The sequence below is a fragment of the Cinclus cinclus genome, chromosome 10 (assembly GCF_963662255.1).
Source record: "Cinclus cinclus chromosome 10, bCinCin1.1, whole genome shotgun sequence".
NCBI lineage: Eukaryota > Metazoa > Chordata > Aves > Passeriformes > Cinclidae > Cinclus > Cinclus cinclus.
The window spans coordinates 9,766,068-9,787,140 of record NC_085055.1 but is presented as its reverse complement, the minus strand read 5'-3'; the positions used below and the strand labels follow the sequence as shown (position 1 = coordinate 9,787,140).

General features: G+C 43.6%; 1 protein-coding gene across 1 annotated transcript; it reads right to left on the bottom strand.

The window, feature by feature from the left end:
* Nucleotides 1-1,951: 1,951 nt before the first annotated feature.
* IQCG (IQ motif containing G) lies at nucleotides 1,952-19,248 on the bottom strand. Its single transcript, XM_062498862.1, has 10 exons — nucleotides 19,135-19,248; nucleotides 17,491-17,502; nucleotides 15,498-15,724; nucleotides 14,306-14,434; nucleotides 12,325-12,406; nucleotides 6,167-6,328; nucleotides 5,478-5,552; nucleotides 3,883-4,014; nucleotides 2,591-2,692; nucleotides 1,952-2,080 (listed from the first exon to the last, which is right to left on the bottom strand). Exons 1-10 carry the CDS (start codon nucleotides 19,246-19,248, stop codon nucleotides 1,952-1,954), a joined length of 1,164 nt encoding a protein of 387 aa, XP_062354846.1.
* Nucleotides 19,249-21,073: the final 1,825 nt, after the last annotated feature.

The window sequence follows — 21,073 nt, the reverse complement described above, 5'->3', positions numbered from 1 at the left end:
TTCCCAGGAAAGCACTCTCCAAAGAGCATACGATTTCCCTGCAGAAAATTCCATGGGTGTATATTTTGATCCCATCTCCACAGCTGGAAAAATGGAGCAGTACAGACTGTGGCACAGTTCCTCAGAAGTGCTGGGTTTGGGACTCTGCTGTGGTTTCTGTGGAGTGAGGAGAGGCTCATACAGAGAGCAGCATGCTGGGAAGAGCTGGTGCAGCCAAGGAGGCTGGGAGGAGCTGGATGGGTGGCACTGTGACCACAGTCCCCAGCCCAGAGTGTGTGGCAGGTCACAGGGTTCAGTCAGGTTACACACCTGTGCCCCCATCACTACCCTGCAGTGGCCTTCTGTAGGAACCTGAGGTTCAGCACCCCAGCTTCATGGGAAAACCCTTTTCCACTGTTTGCCTCTTTGCTTTTGTTTCCAGAACTACTACATTCTCTGCTGAGAAGCAAGTGCAGCCCTCCATCAGATTTCAGTTGTTTGGTTGCATTAATGAAGTGTGCCTGGAGTTTGACATAAACAGAGATCTGCTGCCCTCCATCTCATCCTGCTATTCTTCAGCTCAAAGTCTCTGGAGAGTTTAATGATAAACTTCATTCCTTCCACCCAAGCAGGTCACCTGTTAACACCCCCATCACGTACAGAAAACACAAGTCTTTGGTGAAATGTACTGAGTCAGCAGCACATGAAAAAATAAGAGTTAAAATTAGGAACTTAAGTCCCAGGTTTGCACTAAGGCACTTCCTGCACTGGGGTGAAAGCACAATCCTGGCTCTGTTCCTGCCAGCCCTGAACTGGAGCAATCCCTGCTCTCAGGACTGCATGGGGAACATGGGAATTGAGGGAATTTGTTCAGTACCAGTGCTGGAATGGGAACTTGTTCAGGTTTCAAGCAAGCATCCATGCTCCAGCAGGAACGGCGTCACTTCTAATGTGGTTCATCTGAAACTTTAGCACTCCCAAGTGTCCCAAGTCTGCCTGATAAAGCACTAGTGCCTTCTGTTCAGAGTTCTGAGCCACAGCCTCTCTGCTCATGGTTTCAGCCATCTCATGTGAACTTCAGAGCTTTTGGCCCAGTTCAGGTTGGACATTAAGAGGTTTGGATAGGGCAGGCACAGGCTGGTCACAAAGAGCAGAGCAGATTCTATAGAAGATCATCTCCCACATGGGAGAGTCAGAAACCGGGCCACAGGGCTTTGTGCACAGACCTGCATGTGGACTGATAATGGTGTCAAGAGCAGGGATTCCCTTTTGGTAAGAAATAGCTCTGCTCCCTGCCTTCAGCCCAGTCCCAGTGTGCAGTGACCCTGGCTGGGTTGGTGGGGGCGGCTGTGACGGAGCAGCTCCTGTAGGCAGCATGGCTGGCTGCCTTTTCCCTTTGTTCCTCCCCTTGGTGAGAAGGTATATGGAGCTATTCCATCTGTGCACTGACACTGTGCGGGACTGTGGGAATGGAAACGTGTGCTGTGACTGCACTTGTGTTTACACTTGCAAACTGCTCATGTTCTCCCCTGCTAAGCTGATGCCAGTGCTGGAGGCATGGAGAACACAGAGGGAGCCCATTTGAGGGTGCCTTGACCTCCCTGTCTGACCCAGAGCCATGGCTGGTGCTTTGGGGGTGGCAGAGGAGACTCTGGATGCAAAGCATCCCATGCTGTTGAGTTACTGAGCTGGTAACAGGATTACCTCCCACTGTCTTGTTTCCAAAAAGCACTTTGCAAGGGATGTAGTGTTTCTCACTGCTTTGAGGCAAATCCCCTTTCTGCTGGGAAAAAAGGCTGTACAAGGGCAGCTTTAAGATCTTTAGTGCAGCTTCACCATAACTGTGTCTGCAGGAAATGTGTTCTCCAGAAGTGCCCAAGCTCTGTTACATGGTTTATTTTGTCCTGTCGGACATACCACAGTGCCCTAGCCAGCAACAGTCTTGGAGCACATCTGTGGCCACTTTCTTTACTTATCTCTTTGCTCCAGATTTTTCCTTGCCTGCTTCTTTCTCTGCTAACTGTCCCTTCAAATGCTTCTCAAGCTCCTGGTAGGGGCCAAGGAATCTGCGCACCATTGTGCCTTTCCACCAGGCCTGCACCTGGAAGTGAGAGAGAGAGAGAGAGGCCTGAGGGGAAATCACTTGCTGGGGTACCTGGTACAGCTCAATGCCTGGAGAGTCTTTCCTGTGCTCCCCAGCTACAGAAGAGAGCCCCCAGCCCATGCAGCAGCCTTTGGGCCTGGTTGTGCCAAAGGCATCTGCAGCTGGGCTGGGGGCACTTGTTGCTGGTGGTAAGGAACAAGCAGGAGCATTACCCCATGACCCTCCTGTATCACCTGTGCAGTGGTGTTTACAGGAGACTGGCTGCTCCCCTTTCATTTCCCATCTCAAATCTGCAGCCAGCTGCTCGCTCTGAGTGTGCCCCAGCAAAAGGAACAGGCTTTGTCCTTTGCTTGTGCCACCACACACCAGTCAGCTTTTTTGGGCTGTTTTCTGCCTGGACAAAGCCTGTCCAGGGTTTGGAATGTTTAATAATCTGTGGCACAGATTATTAACTCCCAGATGCTGCTGGAGCAGCACTAGCACTGCCTCAGCTTTGCTCCCCTTTACCTTCAGGGCACTCTTCAGCTCCAGGGCTTCCTGCTCTATTTGTTTTCTCTTAGCCTCCTTGTCTGTCCGGTCAGTGATGATGGTTGCCCGGAATGTCAGGCACTGCAAAAAAGCACAGGGATGGGAAAAACCATGACAAACACATCCCCTAAACTGCAAGGCCAGCCTTCAGGGCTAACTGTGTCCCGCCAATTGCCAGGGCAGGATTCTGGACTATGGTGCAGGGATTCTTTCCCTCTGCTGCCTACAGATCTCATCCTTGCTGCACACTTCCCACAGCCCTGCCAGGACTGCTCAGGCCTGTAGGTTGTGGTGTCCCTCTGCACCAGGGAGCTCCAGGGCAGCCCAGGGATAATGTGTGAGTAGCGGCTTCCCCCACCCCCCATCTCCATTATTTGATCTTCACTAAATCCAGATGGCAAATGTTGCTCATTACCACCGTCAGTCCTCAGGCACTTGGAGATGCTGCCAAAGTGAAACCTCTCACGGCCTCCGTGTAATTAACCCCCTGATCCTGTAAAAGGCTGCTGATGGCTTCCCCGGCAACAGCTGGTGGTGGGGAGGACACTTGGTCCCCCAGGCTAAGCAGCAGATGATGTACAAACACACTTGGGACACTGAAATGACAGTGTACAGAGTGAAAAACGAGCCCACAAGCAGGGAAACATCCAGCTCCATCCAGTAATCTCCAGCCCATGGATGGTAAGGAATGTTTACAAGTAAATTCCTTCTGTTTTAAAACACATTTTTCTAGCTGCTTCTCTCTGTTCAGTGCTGCTGTTCTGCTGTGATCAGAGCCCAGCAGTTAACCAAGAACCCAGTGGGGCAGGAATGGTTCTACCCAGAATCAGCTCCCTGATAACAGAGCTCTGTGCAGCTGGGAATGTGTGTCTGCAGGAAGGGATGAGCTGCCTTTTCCAGTCTCAGCCTCTTACCCTGATCTTCCTAGGAGCAGATCTGTTCACACTCAGGCAGCAAAGTAAGGGGAGGCACACTGATGGGATGGGACAGTAACTCTGCCCCTCACAAAGGCTGTCAGTAGCTCTCTCATTACTTGCTGGTATTTGAAAATAGCTATAGGGGAAACATCATCATCCCTCCTTGATATCACAGGTGACAAATAGAAGATGACATCTCAGCCACTGTCTTCCCAAGACAAGTGCTATAATCACTGCCTATGCCTCAAAATTACTGATTTTTTCTGTGGTCCTGGTTCCTTATCTGAATGAGTGTAGGAAAAAGCCCAATGCAAATTTGCATGGCTGAACATTGAGATGCTGCTGATGTCTTACCTCTTTGGCAAATCTCTGCATAGTTTCCAAGTTCTCTGCCTTTAATGCTTTTAGGTCATCAATTTCTTCATCTTTTGCAGCAGTGTCTTTTTTATACTTCTCTATCCAATATTCCAGCTTCTCTTTCACCTTCTGCATGGAGAGAGAGGGGTGCTCAGCATGGTGCAAAGAGTGCACAGATGAGAGGTTTGCTACTATTACATGGCCGGCTTTCAGGATGGTGGTGAGAGTCCTGAAAATTGTGCATGGTCAGTGTTCCCTTCTCATCTTGAAAGGATCAAACCCCTAAGACCACTCTGCAGGGCTAGTTTTGTGCAGCCAGTCCTGATGAAGCAAGTGACAGCCAGAAGCCATTCTTTGTGTGTATACAGAAGGATGGGGGGGGGGGGTCATAAAGCACAATTTGTCAGTGGGAGAGCTTTTATCCTGTGCCTGACTACCTACCCACTTTCTGGATTAAGTTCAGCACACCAGGAATAAGGTCCCAGGGGACAGCACTTCACACTATTTCAGGTTGTGAACTTGGCTATGTATTCATGAATAGGGCAGGTGTTTCTGAAACAGTCATCCAGATGACTTCCTCCTATTCACCAATAATTTCTCCATAGCAACCACCATGATTGCTTCCATGGAAAAATAATCTGAAGAAAGGCATCAATCTCATTATAGCATCACAGCTGGACACGCAAGGGGGATGGAGGGCATGGTCATCCTCCTGTCTGTGGCCCCTGCAAAGCCACCAGCTGCTGTCTGAGCACTGAGGGGCTGCTGCTGGGCCAGCTGCTGGAGGTCAGCCAGGCTCAGCATGTACTTGGGCAGCCCCCTCGCTGGGAGCATTGATCAGACCAAAGCTCTGGGGTGCAGGGCACACTGTTAATTGCTCACAAGTTATAGCACTGGTTTGCACTCAAATTACATTTTTAAAAACCTATTATCTCCTATTAAATTCTGTAGTGGCAGTGACATCAGGCACCCATGCCATTCTTCCCATCATACCATTTATGTGAGGTTTTGCAGCATTATTCATGCTAACATTATTCACTGCTAATGATAGGAATGCTATGAACCTCTGAATTAACACCAAGGACATTCATGCTGCTGAAAATGTGTACAATAGTTGTGGATTAGCAATGATCCAACCTCAATTCTTCCTCAGATAAGGACTGGATTGGCCTTTTGGCCAACTGGACTGGCAGTTTGTGTCATTCCCTCCTCAGTCCCTCCTCTCTACACAGCCCTTGGGTCTCTGAAGCTCCTGCCCTTACTTTCGGGTCTTCACTGGCATCCTGGGAACCCCAGCAACTGCCAAGGAGGGTCTAAATAAAATTCCAGATACAACTATCTGAGAGAGGAAAAATCCCTAACACCATAACAATTAAATAAACAATGTAATTCATTACATGAACTCTAAATTTAAGGAAATGTATCTATATGTAGTAAATCCCAAACCTGCGAGAGCTGGGTTAATTAATATTTGAGGACAAGTAATCATTCAAACTGCAGCAGTCATGAACCTGGTGTATTTGATGGAGTAATAACTGTTTCCCTTTATGCACTAATCAATGATATGGTGTTTATAGGTAGCATACACATACGTGATATTGTTGCGTGAGGAAATTTTCAGTCTCTTTGTGGAGTTGAATCTCCTCATCGGTTTTGCTCTTCAAATTCTGTGATCAGAGCAGACAGAACACATGTGAGACAGTGTTGGTGTCTATGTGTGCACACACTGCTGCTGAAAGCTGAGTAAAGTGCTGGAGCTCTGTGTAGTCCACAGACGTTTTTTCCAGTGATAAAATCAGCTAAGGCAGTCCTTGCTCCTGAGCCATCCATGAAAAAGGGACAATTAGATCAGACCTTGATCAGTCAAAAGAAGATGCTTGCAAAACCAGAACAGTTTTCTAGTCTAGTTCACTTTATGGCCACACAAGTAGCTCTATCTATATAATCTGCTGGGGGCACTGCTGGGAGCTCAGATTGCTAATAGCTTTGTAGCCAACCCTTTGGATATACTTCTGGGTCTGGTTTTCTGACCATGGCATTACTTTAAGCATTCCCTTGTCTCCTAAAGCCATGCCATCCTTGTTGTGGCTGTTTGCAGCATCATACAGAGAAACAAAAGAGATAAAGGTGATTACCCCAAATGAGTTTCCTCATCCAGTTCAAACACCAGCTGTGCTGGTGACTATAATGGAGAACAGAGGGGGTATCTGGGGAGCGAGGGAGGGCTCTTCCCTTACTAGATGGAGATGCCTTCCAGTATGGGGCATGGGGAAGGGCTTACCTGGATTTCCTTCTCCAGGGCGGTCTCTGCATTGCTGCACTTTTTCTGGGTTAGGTGGATCCGGAGATCTGTGTTTCTCTTCATGTAGTAGCTCTCTGTGTTCCATTTGGCCGTGTTCTCTTGAAGCTTATCTTTGAGGTGATCGATGGCCTCATCTCTGTTCTAGTGGAGACAAAAGCAGCATGAAAGCAAGCCTGGAAACAGGTCAGCTCACCATTTCTTAATCTTTCCACCCCCTGATAGGGTCAGAAGAGACAAAGCTATAGGCTTCACTTTCCCTGAATGTTGCTCCATTTCAAGGAACATTTCAAAGGTTAGTTTGATCTGTAACCCATATAGACAGCAATAAACCCATCAGCAAGGAGTGATTGCCTCTGGAAAGGGTGGAGTAAGGAACAGAGTGGGACAAGAAGGCAGGCCTGCTCTCAGGTCAATAAATTGATTCAGTCATGTTTAGGATAAAGATGAAAAAAAAATAACCACTTAAAGTTAGGCTTTACTTTTACTAACACCTTGTATTATACCATCTCAGTGAGTGAGCATCTGTAAGAGAAGGATAATGTCTCAGCCCCACAAAAGCCAAAGTTTATTATCTTAAAGTACACTATATCCCTTGGATTTATTTTTTTTTCCTAGTTATGCAGCAACTGTATGAACACAGCCTTAAGAACAGGTGCAAATCTAATCCTGTCTTACTTGTATTTTCAAACAGTTCTGTCTTGAAATCTTATCAGGTAGATGGTGCCCACTTCATTATGAAAACATACACCCAGGGCAAGGAAGCAGTGTCAAGGAAAAGCTGGCTATGAGGTCCCAGCCTCTCCCCATGCCTTGCTTTGCAATGGAGCTGAGCTTTCCTGGGGCAAAAAGTTGAGTGTTCTGTTGCCTAGAGTTCTCCCATAAGCCAGAATCCTGAGTGGTTTGTCCAGCTTTTGGAGCATGCTCAGGAAGCAAAGTGCTTTTGCATGATTTGGGATTGCTGTTTTGTTTACTCTTTTTTAAATTTATTTATCTGAATAACAGATAAAGGTTCATTACCCTGGGGTTGGAACTTGGGTCAAATGCCTGTAAAAGGAACACTTTTTTATCAAGTTAAAAAGGTCATCAAAGATTCCTGTGTAACTATGCAAAATCAATGTGAATGCACCTAACTGCTCTATTGCAGCCTTTCTCTTTGCTTCTCTGCCATGCTGTTGTGGGTTTCATATTCATCAGCCAAACCTCCGCAGCTGAGGATGAAGATGAAATACCACAGTGCTGGCATTTTTTGAAACCCACATATCTTGTCTCTGAAGCACCTCACATTCCTTAGCTGTGTAAACATGGAAAAAAGCCACAGGAAGAAGCAGCTCAATAGTGCTGTGTTTGAAAGCCCTTGCAGCATGACTCATTTGGAAAAGGTCTCCTTATAAGAACAGTTTGGAACAGTTAAAAGGAAAGTACTTCCTTCTGCACCCCTTGTCATACATTTATGAGGCTCAGGATAGCTGGGGTATTGGCTACTGATGTTTTGTGGGTCCAAGGATGTTCACGTTTTTGAAGGTTTCAAACACCAGATATTATTTTTATGGCCATATCATCATATGACTGCAGACAGCTACAGACATGAGCTGTTTGTGCCTTATTAAGGAGCCTGGTCATGGCCTTTATTTTCCCTGGCATGGAATTTTGGTGGCCATTGGGAGGAGTTTTGTTCCTGCTCAGTAGACAGGGGATGTGAGTCTACCACTATTTTGAGATTGTCTTCCTGGGTCATAGTGAAATTTTGTCTCAGCAGAGAGACTGAGGAGATGCTAATTAAAAAAAAAAAAAAAACCACAACTTTTTGTGGCACTGAGGATCAGGAAAGTCAAGCACTGCTGATGCCAGTGTGTTACTGCTATCTTCTAAAGATCTGCAGACTGGCCAGAAAATAAGGGTTCAGCCTAGGTTACAGAGTACTCAGAAAGTTGGGGCAGAGCATGAGTTTCTCACCAGGTTATTTTCTTTTTCATTTCACATTTTAGTAAAGAAAAAAGTGCTTTTGATTCTTGTGCCCCAGGCCTCAGCCAGGATGGGGGCCCATGTGCTCTCTTGTTTTCTCCACTGAATGGCATGTCTGTGGTTTGGATTTGGTCTGTGGCGTTGTAAAACATCCTGGTTAGAGGTGGGGAGTCTGGGGGCTTGGTTACACAATCCAAAGCAGATGGGAAGTGAAATGCAAAACCCACTGGTGTTTTACAGCAGCATCTGCCTGGCCAGGGAAAACCAGCTGCAGGCGTGAGGGCAGCTCCTGCTGCAGGACCTGGTGCTGCAGAGCTGGGGCACATTTGGCATTTGGCTGAGGGTAAATGCAGCAGTAAATGCCCACAAGCTGTGGGTACCATCTGCAGAGTATGCTGTTCCCTGAACTTCAGGGACAAAAAGTGAGAAAATGAGTTAATATTTATTCATTCCAGTTTATCATACCAAAGGTCCACGCCAGGACACAGAACACTTTCATAGCTGATGCAGTAAATCTCTGGGCTGCTTATTTGGGATGACTTCACTGTTGAATCTGCCAAACCAAATCATCTCTTGTGTCCAAAACTATCAGAAAACTGGCAGAGACCAAGATCAAAACCCAGGAAATAGTTGTCAGGAGCCAGTCCGCTTCACAAGCAGGTAAACAAGTTGATTTTCTCTGATCTCTCAGCTCACGGACATCAGCTCAGGGGCCTGTCTGCTGTCACCTGGTGCCACAGGAGTCTTCCCCATAGATGCTGTTTGGCTGCAAAAGCAGCTGCACTTAGCTGAAGACCTTATCCACACTCCTGTGTTTTCATTTACTTTGATTTATCTCTCTTCTAAGTGCCACCAAGATCTCCCAGCTCTTCCACAGAAATTAATGTTTACAGTCATAAAATACAGCTGGTTACAAAAATAGCCCACAGGAGTAAACAGTCTGAGGAATTCTCCAGCAGTCCAGTGCTGCCAATTTGGCAGGGGAAGGAGTGCTGTGCTCTGTGCTGGCAGAGGGCCCTGCTCTGCCTTGCTCCCACACCAAGTGCTCAGAGCTCAAGGCTCTTCCTGGCAGCTGCAGCATCTCAGCTCGCCAGGCCTGGAGATGTGCTTGGATCCACACACGTGCTGCAGCCTGGGCTCACTCCCCTGAAACCTCAACAGGCAGCACTGCAGGCACTTCAGTAAGGCTTTGCCTGCTTCACTGTCCCAGCTCCAGAACACCCTCAAGGAATGTCTGTGCCCAAGGGACAGCAAGGCTGGCTGTCACCTGGTGGGAACAGAACGGCTTCTGCATTCCTTGGCCAGCTCAGTGCCGATGGCAGCAGCTGCGGGAGAGCCCCGGGAGGGGAAGTTTGCTGGCAGAGGGAGGAGACCTGTTGGCAGCAGCACTCCTGTGGAAAATCCTGCCCCTCTGGAGCCAGGTTTGGATCTAGTGCACCAGATCCTGCAGTGCTCCTTGGGGCTCTGCCAGCAGTGAAGCTCAGGACTGTCACAAACCTTGTGCCTTCTACTGTAATTATCCTGTGCATATCTCCAGTAGAAACATGCACCAGTAGGTGTGTATGTGTTTAAAACATTCCACAGAACACTGCATTGATGTATTTGTCCTCCTGGGAGAGGAAAAGGGAAGAAACATGATGGGTTTTAATCTTACTACTAAAAGCATGACTGAGTGATGCACTAATACAGTGGATCTGGGTGTGTTATGACAGCTGACAAAGAATTACAGTTACAGACATGTTTTCACTGGTACTGTGGTGCCATGGCTTGGATTTCTGTCTGTTTAGTAGCTGTAATATTACTGTTTGTTACAAAATGACACCACTACCTGCACACATGTATGACATGAGTACACTACAAAACCTACAGGACATAAAAAGTCTTTGGGTGAAGAGCAGAGCAGGAATGCTAAATTTTACATTCCTAAATTTTTATGTTAAGCTGTATAATTCTATATGATATTAATCTGTTTCAAAACCTGCACAGACTACTTTTACTTGTCCAGGAAACCAGAGAAAGTGAGTATTTTTATATAAACTAGAAAATTAACACTTCAGCAGCAAACAGACCCCCTGCAGCCAAACCTGAGCTACCAGCACTGCTCCTGCACAGAGAGGTAAGAGCAAAACCAGATGCACCATTTCAGTTCCTTTAGAGACATCAGTGCTTTCCAAGAGAAAACAAAATAAAAAAGAACATTTAGCACTTGATTTGTGTTACATTAGAAAGAAAAATGAGCTGAGCAGGCTAATACACTATTAATTAGCATCTTATTAGGAGGTAGAAAGGCTGAAAATACAAATACACAGTGAGACAAAGGCCGTGTTTTTCTGGTTCCAGGATTAGATTTGCTCGCTTTTGTTTCCTCAGCCATGTAGGCTTTTGTCTACAGGTCTGTGCATTATTATTGTTGTTCAAAGTACTCTGAAGTCAGCAAAGCTGTATTTTTATTTTTAATTAGTTGGCAAGGTGACAAATCACACAAGTGTCTGTAAAATTGCCTATGGGAAAATCCCATATGAAGCAAATAGAAATTATTCTCTCTTGGGAGACACAGTGAGACACCATTATTTTTGGCACAGGAGGAAAGCAGTACTTTAAAGCAGTCTTGTCTTTGATTTGTTACCAAAGCTGAAACTATAAGGAAGCTTAGAAAAGGACTTTTAAGCTTGAAATATTAAATAAAAAATTCAAGATGAGTGCAAATCCCACCTGATGAGGCAAAACCCAAGAACTGAATTAGCACTGAAAGGACAAAAAGAAGAGCCCCCTCTCAGGATGGGAGCTACATACATTTTTGTGACTGCAGGAGCTAGGAGAGGTGCAGGACAGGACACAGAGAAGTGGGTCTGACTGCAGAGTGCCAGTACAGTGCTGCTGGTGCAAGACAAGATGATTACAACCCCCAGGAAGGTATTAAACCATGACTGGGTATGTGTATTGTGTGCATAGACATGGTGAGGTTTGAAGAGCACCACACAGATAGAGAACTCATCATATTCACCAGCCTGGGGAGTGGGAGAGCAGGAATTTCCCAGAAGCCATCAGTCTGACTGAGAAGGGACAATGTGAAAAGCAAATAGGTCCCTCATGTTTTTACAACTGTCCCATATTTATAATTAAACTCTCCACTGTGTATGCATCCAGGCTGCCAACACAAAACCTTTGTGTTCTACAAACCAAACTTCACCAGCATGTCTGAGGTTTAAAATTCCTCTCTGTAGTCAACTATATCCTGGCTTGATTACTGTCCACACTTTTGTCCAAAGACAAAACTCAGTGACACCAATTCTTTCTTCAGAAGCCTTTGCTGTCCTCTTGCTCACTACTGAACCAAGTGTCAGATTCTTGTTCCTTCCCCCAGCTCCTGAACAGCTCTGCCCCAGTTTGCCTTCTGCTTGTTTGCTATCTACACATCTCCTGCCTCAGGAGGGCCAAGCTGCACTTCCATGTTGAATGAGCATCAAGTCTGAGCTGTCTGATAAGCATCAAAGTGACCAGTGATAAGCCATTCAATTGATCTGCACTTGTGTAGCAAGTCTGACATTTCCAGAATGCCCCATATTTACTGTGCATGCACACACCCTTTGCATGATGCAGACAGAAGGGCTGAAGCTTTCCAGAAAGATTAAACTGACAGCATATGTGCAATAACATTGATCTGCTCTTGTGCAGGTATGTTTGTGTTTGGAAACCTAGAAAAATAGATTAATAGAATGAGACTTTCCCCAGATGAAAATGTAGGTACAAAAACGGCCTGCCCCTGTGATAGGTGTCTGTCCTTCTCACTCCCTTTGGCACACTTCCTTCTGCGCCATGACTGAGTATGACAGAATCTCAGATACTGTTATCTGCAGATAACCTCTTTCTTACTGATTGCAGGTATCTGTGCTTTGTCACACCCAGCAGAGTTTTTGGAATATTCTAATTTGACCACAGTCTCTCATGATTATGAGCATTTTGAGCTCACATTTGAAAACCATCAGACACTGCTCTTGAAGCCATTAGTGGGCTTATTCCAAATACAAATCTTTATTGCAATTATTCTACCTCTGTACTACTAAGTGGTGGATCACTGTGTATGGCCATGGCCTGACTGCTCATTCCTGGGCAGCAGAGGCCAGCTTCCTAACAGGCTTCCCCCTGGCAAGATAACCAGTGCTAAGTGCTCTCACCTGAAGGTCTTTATCAATTTGTTTCTTGACATCTTGCAGCTGTTTCTGGAGTGCCTTTATCTCCTTCTTTCCTTTTTCCTCCCTGAAATGGGAAAATACAATCACTTGAATATATCAAAAAAGACAAGAGCTGTTTACCTAGAGGGGAAACTTTCTGCCTCCTGATACATTTCCTGAGAAACTTCTCACCAAAACTACTGACTTGATCAGTAAATCCTGAAAGAAGAGGTGCACAGACTGAGCAAGACAGATGGGAACAAAAGGGGGAACAAGCAAAAAAAAACAGGGGATGTTCTGGTTGAAAGTCTGGAATGCATTTAAGGATGATGTAATTACTATAATGGAGAGGGAAGATGGCTGTGACTGAGTCACAATTTCTACATTTAGGCAAAAATGCCCATGATTCTATGCAGAAACAAGCCTGAGCAGCAGAGAGTATCAAATTGTATTATTATGTGTATGAGAATGTTGTTTCTTTCATATCAGACCTAAAATCTCCCAAAGGACACTGCACCAGGTTCTGAGATCCATGAAGGGATCTGAGTGAAGACCAAAAGCTAAAGAAGTGTTCATCTGTCTAAAATAAAACAGATGCAGTAAATATTCTAGGCATTATTATCTTATTTCACTCAGAGTGCTTCTCTAAGCTATTATGCTTATGATTAGTTTTAAAAACAGTAAATACAACAGTTGGCCCCTGAAACTTAGTGTCCTATTCCAACCTTACAATCACACATGCATTTCATTTTCAGAGTCCTTATCTGGATGATGGATGAACAAAAGCTCCTGATAAGGAGTCCCCTTTGTCTCACTGCAGATGGCTTTCAGAGCAGTGTATTTACACAAAACCAGGCAAGTATTTATTATCTTGAAAGACAGATCAAGTTCATTCCCTGAAAAGAATGTATAGTACAACATGGCTAGATATGATTGACAGAAGGGGATAAAAAGGATTATGTCCTTTCTGATAATAATTTGTCTGCTCTTTTCTGCCTTTCAGTATTGGATTGTTACTCCACAGCCAATTGCTAACCTCATTCTTGCTTTCTGTCCCTTCCATGGATAAACAATAAATCCCTTGGTTTTAGGCAGTGGAAGAGTTGGGTTTCATGCTTGAAGTCACACATACCACTGAAGCTGGGGACTTGCACTGGAGGCAGATCTGTGAGCCACCACAAGAGCTGTTCCAGTAGCTTGGACTCCCAACAAATCATGACTGAAAGCAGCTTTGCTCTGCACCCTCAATGATGGGCCTGAGCTGCTACACTGAGGTAGTTTTAAAGTGGTCAAATATTTGTCTGATGACTTCAATTCTCTCTGACAGTCTTGGGACTGAACCAGAGCTTTGCATGCTAAAAAAAACACCAAACCTCTAGAGCACAAAAGCTTGAGCTAAGAATTCACCACTTTGAGCTGAGATGATGACAAATGTGTACCCTGAAAGATCTGGGACAGAAGAGAATCACAGCACAGTGACTGGTGGATTAGCCTTAAATAAGACACTTGTCACCATCTGTGCCATCCCCTCACTGCTGCTGGGGAAAGGGAGCCTATTAGCATATGGGTCAGAGCAGATTCTCCTGGGCATCAGACAACCTAAAGGCCATATGTTGCTGGCCCTGATTTGAACAGATTCTCTGCTGCTCTGGCTTTCACTGGAGACAGGAGTTAAAGATCAAGGAGCTCCTACATCACATTATGTTTTAATTGAAATGGGGCATTTGCACTAATTCAGCCACTGGTGTTCACCGTGGTCAAAGCTCAGGCAATTCCTAGCTCAGATCAGTATCAGTATGACACCCATACACTGTTTCTTTCCAAGGGGGAAAAATTGCAATTTGCAAAGCAAACCATATAATTCAAGTTTTAAAAAGTATCCCTTCTGTATTTTTGTTGTATTGGGTTTTATTTCCTATTCAGCATGTATGAGTGGGAATTAGTTTCAGCATTTAAAGAGGGAAGAACTATACACAACACCGACCTGATGAGGATGTCATGAAACTTGTTCTTTTTTGCCTTCTCTCTCTCATTAGCATCTGTTAGGCTATTAAATGTTCCAAATTCCTCCATATTTTTAATAGTGACTGTAATTACATCACTTGCATATTGCCTGCCAAGAAGAAAAGGAACACAACAGTACTTTACAGGTGCTGGTAGTACAGTGTCTGGCACTTTTATCCATTACTGTTTACAGGAAAATGTAAGGAAATAAAAGGTCCCTTTTCTAGTCTTATGTCCTATCAAACCCAGGAGTGCTTCTCCCATGGTATCTGCTTATTATACATCTGGAGAACTCAGTATTAGGAGTTGATTGAAGTTTATGATTTTAAAATGCTGCCCTGCATGCTGCTCTGGGAAATTGCAGAGGCACAAACATATCCATGCTGTGCCAGACTATGTTGCCATTAAGAAGGCTGCTGGCCTGCAGTAGTGATGACAGGTGGATCTTGGAAAATGAGACCTGGCAATGCAATACATGGGTTTGTGCAGTTTATTGAATGTCATGATGCATGTGGCATTTACACTTTAGCTGCATTTTCCTCACTTGTGTTAGAATCTTAAACCCATTGTTGAAATGACATTAAATGACAGAAGCCAGGATGCAGAAAAATGCCTACTGAGCATTCAGCTCCATAATCTCTTTAAAAGGTTTCTGGTATTTCTGCAAATCAGGGCACTGGTTTAGGTGCAGGAATAAAGTTTGTTTTTAAAAAGAAATAAAATATTTTATCTTTATTTACATAACCTTTTCTGTAAAGCCTGTAAATGCCACAGAAGCTCTGTGTGCCCTGCAGAATGACTAAGTTCAAAAATAAGGCTCAGATCTCCCTTTGCATTTGGGATCTGCTAAAGGAACCTGACTCCAGGTACTAGAACATGAGCACTGATTAGTGCCTGGCATGATTTCTACCCAGGCAACAATTATCAACGGGGTAGTGTTTTAGAGCTCCATTCAGAACAAACTGCTGGTCATTAGGTAGCATCCAGAAGCAAGCAAAGGCCAGAACTAAATGGTCTATGAAGGATACCACTGCTATCCTTAGAGGAACTCCTTCCATACAGAGACTGATGTACTCTGGCAGTGGGAGAGTGAGGAATTTGTATTTTTGCTTTTAAGAGATAAGACTGAGAACTTTACAGCTTTGACCATCCCTCACAGGTGCTTCACTCACCTGTCAGCATAAATTTTTTTTAGCTTCTTTGCAGCCTGAGTGGTGCGTTTCTTGAAGCTTGTGGAAGAATGCTGGGTGCTTTTCTGATCTTCAATTTTCCCCTGCTCCTGCTTGTGTTCAATGTTTTTCAGGGCCATGGAGGTAACTATTTCCCCGCTCTCTTGCTTTGCTGACATAAGCTCTGGGGAGTTAATATCCAGCTCTTCCTGGATCATTTCTTTCATTTTCTGGATGGGAATGAAAGGGGATAAGGGAAATAAGAGAATAAGGGAAGGGGGAAAAGGGAATAAGAGAGACCTGTTTGCACATTGTACAGCAGAACTAAACCCACTGCAACATTATGTGAGAAGAAGGAAAACTAGTAATAAACTAGAATGAAGCTATACTGAGAGCAGCTGATAATGCATGTTACATTCTGCAAAGAGTGGAAGATCAGAAACATTTCTGTTGGTTAATTTTGAGCACACGGTTGTAGCTCATTGAGGTTTATAGGCTCAAAAGTCCTAAAGTGATAGGACTAGAAAAGGCCTAAAAAGGTGAAATCATCTACTTCAGGAGATGATGGTTCAGACTGATCTGAATCTGACACGTTCTTAATGGCCTCCAGCAGTGGAGACTACACAACTTCCCGTCAGTGCCAGCACCTCACAACTTTCTTTACCGTGAGAAAGTTTTTTCTCCTCGACAGCATTTGAGCCCCTGGCTTGTTGTCCTGGTCTCTGTAGGCAAAGAGAACAATTTGTTCCCTCCTTTTTGCAGCAGGTTTTATAAACTGGAAGACTGTTAGACTGTTTCTCCTCCTCCTTCTCTCCATCTTAGACATTTCCCACTGCCTGCCACCACTACCTTTCCCTACAATATTATTGTTATAACTAGAGCTGTGTGGAAATAAAGGTGATAGACTTTCTGTCTGCTATCTGCTTAGCAGGTTTTTTGAGAGTAACAGCAGAGGAAATATAACATGAATTCAAAGAAAAAATTGAAATTATTGGCAGCTCTCTCCTTCATGGAAAGGTATCTTGTGATTGAGTATAATTTCATTAGAAAAGGAAAAGCCCCAAAAATGCAAAAGCACACTACAAAATCAGCTAAGCTCTTGCTTCTAGGAAATTCTCTTTTTTATGTGTCATGGATAAAATGCAGGTGTATACACTGGAACATTAAAAGAGAACATTTTCTTGCCTGCCTACCAGCATTTCTGTGGCTGAACACTTCATAACAGCACTGCTGACTGCAGCTAACACAGTCTCTGCCAGCCCCATCCCTGTCTGCAGCTGCCTGCTCCCCACCCTGGCTGCCTGGGGAAGCAGACAGAGAACTCACTGTGATGAAACATTTTCCAGCAAAAAGGAAAAAAAAAAAGAAGTTATTTTTAGCAGCACCAGTTCTCAGTCCAGATCCTTCCACAACCACACACACATTTGTGCCAGTAGAGCAGGGGGCAAAGTTAAAACAAGTGGTCAGGGCAGCAGCTGTGGATGCCAGGAGTACTTCCAAAATGTTTCTTGTCAGGCAAATCAAGCAAGGCTCTGTCAGAGGTCTGAGGTGCTGCTGCCATCTGTGAGGGCACAGCAAGGGACTGCTTCATGCTGAGTGTTTTGGATTGGGATGGATCAGCCTCTGGCAGTGCCTGACTCATCAGTGACTACAGAAGAAGGCAAAGTGACTATGTGCTTAATTTTTAGACTGTTAAATTTACATTAAATGAATCGAATGCAAAGCATATACAGGCCAATTAAAACTGCATTGTTAATTAGTAAAAAAAAAAAATTTAAATAGCTGGTTGGTGACAACTGTACTTCGGAAAGAACTAATTTTGGCAAACAAACTGCTTTAATATCATGTAGATTTTATTAATGTTCTGATAGATGTTTTTTAATGTCCGGGAAAGTTCAAGACAGGCAATAACTGGGTTGTCTGGTTGGTAGTAAACACTAGCGACTTACACAAAAATAATCAACAAATATGTAAAAGCAAGAAGTTTGTAAACTGCATGTGTTACCATCTGTGTAGTCTCCTAAGTGCTTATTGCCCAAAATTCAGCAAACAGAAAGGCTGCCTCCCTCTGGGGCATGCACTGTGTGAAGCAATGTGCAAGAGCATCCCATCTGGAAAATCAGTGAGGTGCTGGCCAACACTGTGATTAATCCTCTCAAAAATGTCTTCAACTGAAATTGAGATGTCAGTCTTTGATGATGCCATTGATTTGTCTGTCTGATAGAACTCCAGGGTACTTTGCAAATACAGATCATGTACAAATATAATGAAAACAGCCAAATGTAAACTGAGAAATAGGGAGGAGTAGCAAATTACAGAGCACCAAAGTTAGCAAATAGCTTCCCTAAGCCATTTTCTTGTTTCTAAATTGCTTCCTCCTCTATTTGTTTTCACATCTTTAAAAGCATAAGTAGGGTTTATAACCTGTGAGAAAGTTATGTTCTAAGAAGTGACTTGGTGAAAAGGAGTGATTGAAGAGAAAAGCAAAGGTGTTTTCTCTATAATTTACATGTACCTTCAGTAGGTCTATCAACATGAGTCTGTGTGTCTGAGGAGGACAACTGCTGTCCCAGAGATATACTCTTTCTCTGTGTTCTGCTCCTGGCACATAAGAGAGGGAGAAGCATCCTCTGGGAGCAGTTGAGGCCGGCTCCCAGGAGTCTTTCAGGGGAGCAGTGCCCTCTATGGCACAGTCTCAGTATCGTTCCCACCCTGATTCACTGTAACTCCAGCTGCTGCTGTGGCTTCGCCATGGGTTTTTTGAAAAGGTAATATGGAAAGGAAGCACGTAGAAAAACATGATTTAACTTCCTCTGGCATTCTTAAGTGGTACATTAGACAAAGTGAACATCATTAGATGTCAAAACTCGAATCCCAGTTTTTATTTCCATCCTAGTCAGGAACTTTTATCATGAGCTCATCTTAAAAAGATTTCAAACCTGCCAAAACTGGAAAGACCCTGCTGTGTATTTACAGACCATAGTACATAGAGCCATTTACCTCTCAGGACGGTCCCATCCTGACTGCTATGTCTAACATCTACCAGATATGTCACAACCCCTTCCTCCACAGAAATAAACCCTTGCCTGAGCATTAGGAATTCTCTGTTCTCCATATCTCTGCCCAACTGTCTTAGCTATGATGCCTATCAGAAGTCAACCAATAATTAATGATCACTGAGGAAGGGTAGTTATTAATATATTTTGAAGTGCATCTTTCTTAATACATTGTGGGAACAAAAGGAACTTTGGCACGGACTTAGAGAGGAATAGAATTACCCTGGTTTTTAGTACTTTGAAAAAACCTATACGTTTCTACTTTTAAAATAGCTCTGTATCTACAGAAGAACCTACATATGTTTTTCTTCCTTTTCCCCAATTCTTTGCTTGTCTAACCACTGAGATTTAAAAATTATAATCTCAGGAACCTCATCTTGGATCAGTAGGATCCTTTGCACAAATTCTTGACCAAGGCTTCTCAATGATGCTGCAGTATAAATATTAAAATTAGGTCACTTTTATTGTGTTTTTTCACCGAAGAATCACAGTAAATATATTTAATTTTTTTTAAATGCTGGTAAAATATATAAAAAACTATTTAAAAATATATGATATACATCTTTTTAAGTAGTGGCACATACGTTATTGTCCTCATGTGGAACTGGCATGATATATCCAAGAATTGCAAGTTGGTCCACACAGTTCTCCAGCACAGCACTAAACATCAGAGCTTCCAGATGAGTGATTTTTTCCATTTGTTTAGTCTCTGTATTCTTGCAAGGAGGAACAAAGATAAAAGATACCAATCAGAAAAAATGCTGTAGAGTTAGTAATGTCAGTAACAGTAGTTTAAACTAAAGGTAGACCTGAAAGAGCCTTATTTGCAGCCTTACATATACTTCCCTGGCCTTGTTTATAACCTTTCATACACTGTTTATAAGAGCAGCTGTGCTCTGCTGATGGCTGCATTCAGGGACAGTGGGAATGTTTAGCTTTCACAAAACAAAGAGGTCCTGGTCCCTCCCACAGCAGATCTGGGTAGACAGGCTGAGAAGGGAATGGGTATGGAGGGCCCAAACTGGGTGAGGTGCCTCATTATCCAGTTATGGGGGGAGCAGTGGTTCATAGTAGACTTTGGGAAACAACAGAAGAAAGATGCCTTTTTTAAAGAAAAAAAATAAATCCACATCCTATAAAGTCTCAGATAGCAAACCTTCATGCTCTATTCATTCCTCAGTATTACTGTGTTGCCTTCACACTTTTATGATCCCAGTCCCCTCTAAGCAGGAACTGTTACCATCTTAAGATGCTGAAATTTAAAACGAGAACCAATACCTGGACTGAGTAAACAATCTTTAACTTCCTCTATTCTTTTATTTTAACTTGCACTTCAAACATGAAACTGCTCTGACATACACTTTGCCTTGCCTGCAGATGGAATATTGTGAAAGCATATCTAAGGAAAAGTGAAAATTCACTATTAATCCAAAAATACCTAAGAAAAGACCTGCACAAAAATGGAAACATTCTCTGAGAATTTTACTGTTTTGATATGCCATTGGACAATTCCTCCAAGGCCTGTACATACAAACCAGGTATTTATTGCATTTCTTTCAACACATAGCACAACTGCAGCTTGAGGTGGCTGAGATCCTGAGTATCATTGCAATGGAAGTAGCAACAACCACTAAAAAAATCTTAATTTGGCTGCTCTACCTACAACTGAATCTGTGCCATCTATAAAATCTTTGCATAAGCATATCCTAAACCTACAAAACATTACAGCCCAACCTGTAAGCATGCCAAGGAAACACATCAGGCAGCCCCTGTTACCATAAGTCATGGCCATATTCTATGAAAATTAAAGAGGTTTGGATGCATCTGTTCTCTGTATCACTGGAAATCAGTGATATTTCATAAGCAAGTGTTTTAAAAGATTCATACTTATTATAACCTCTCTGAAGGTATTATCATTTGTCCTCCTCCTTTTTTTGTTGTTTTTGTTGAAGAAAAGATGTAATTTACAGTTGGGCTATTAATTTAATTACAGCTGGCAGAAAAGAAGTGCCACTTTTCAGGGCAGGCTTATTTGATATCTGTTAGTAGAGAATAGGTAAAGCAAACAAAAGTAACTCAGATTTCACACATTTATTTCCTGATGTCCCTGTCTGTTGCAGGAAGTTGTTTAATGCAACACGTGTTTAATGTACTGGAAGAGGACACAGGTCTCCCCGGGGATAAGATTAGAAAGTGTGCACAGGGCAGTGACTGTGACTGCTCTCAGTAAATCCATAGGAAGGGCAGATACCAGGGAGAGGTATTTAAGTTAAAGGAAAATACTACTCTGGGTCAAAGGGGAGTAATTTCCCCTAAACCAGGCAATTATGATAAGGTTTCTAACTCCTGGATGAAAATACAGAACAGCCTTTCAGACAAGGTAATGGTAAAGGCACCCTGATTTATTTCAAGAAACTTGAATCATGGCAAGAAAAGATAACAGCAAAGTAGTGATTCCGAACATTATCAATATGTTCACTATACTTGTACTGTTTGTATCCACTTACCTCTAATTCCTCTGAG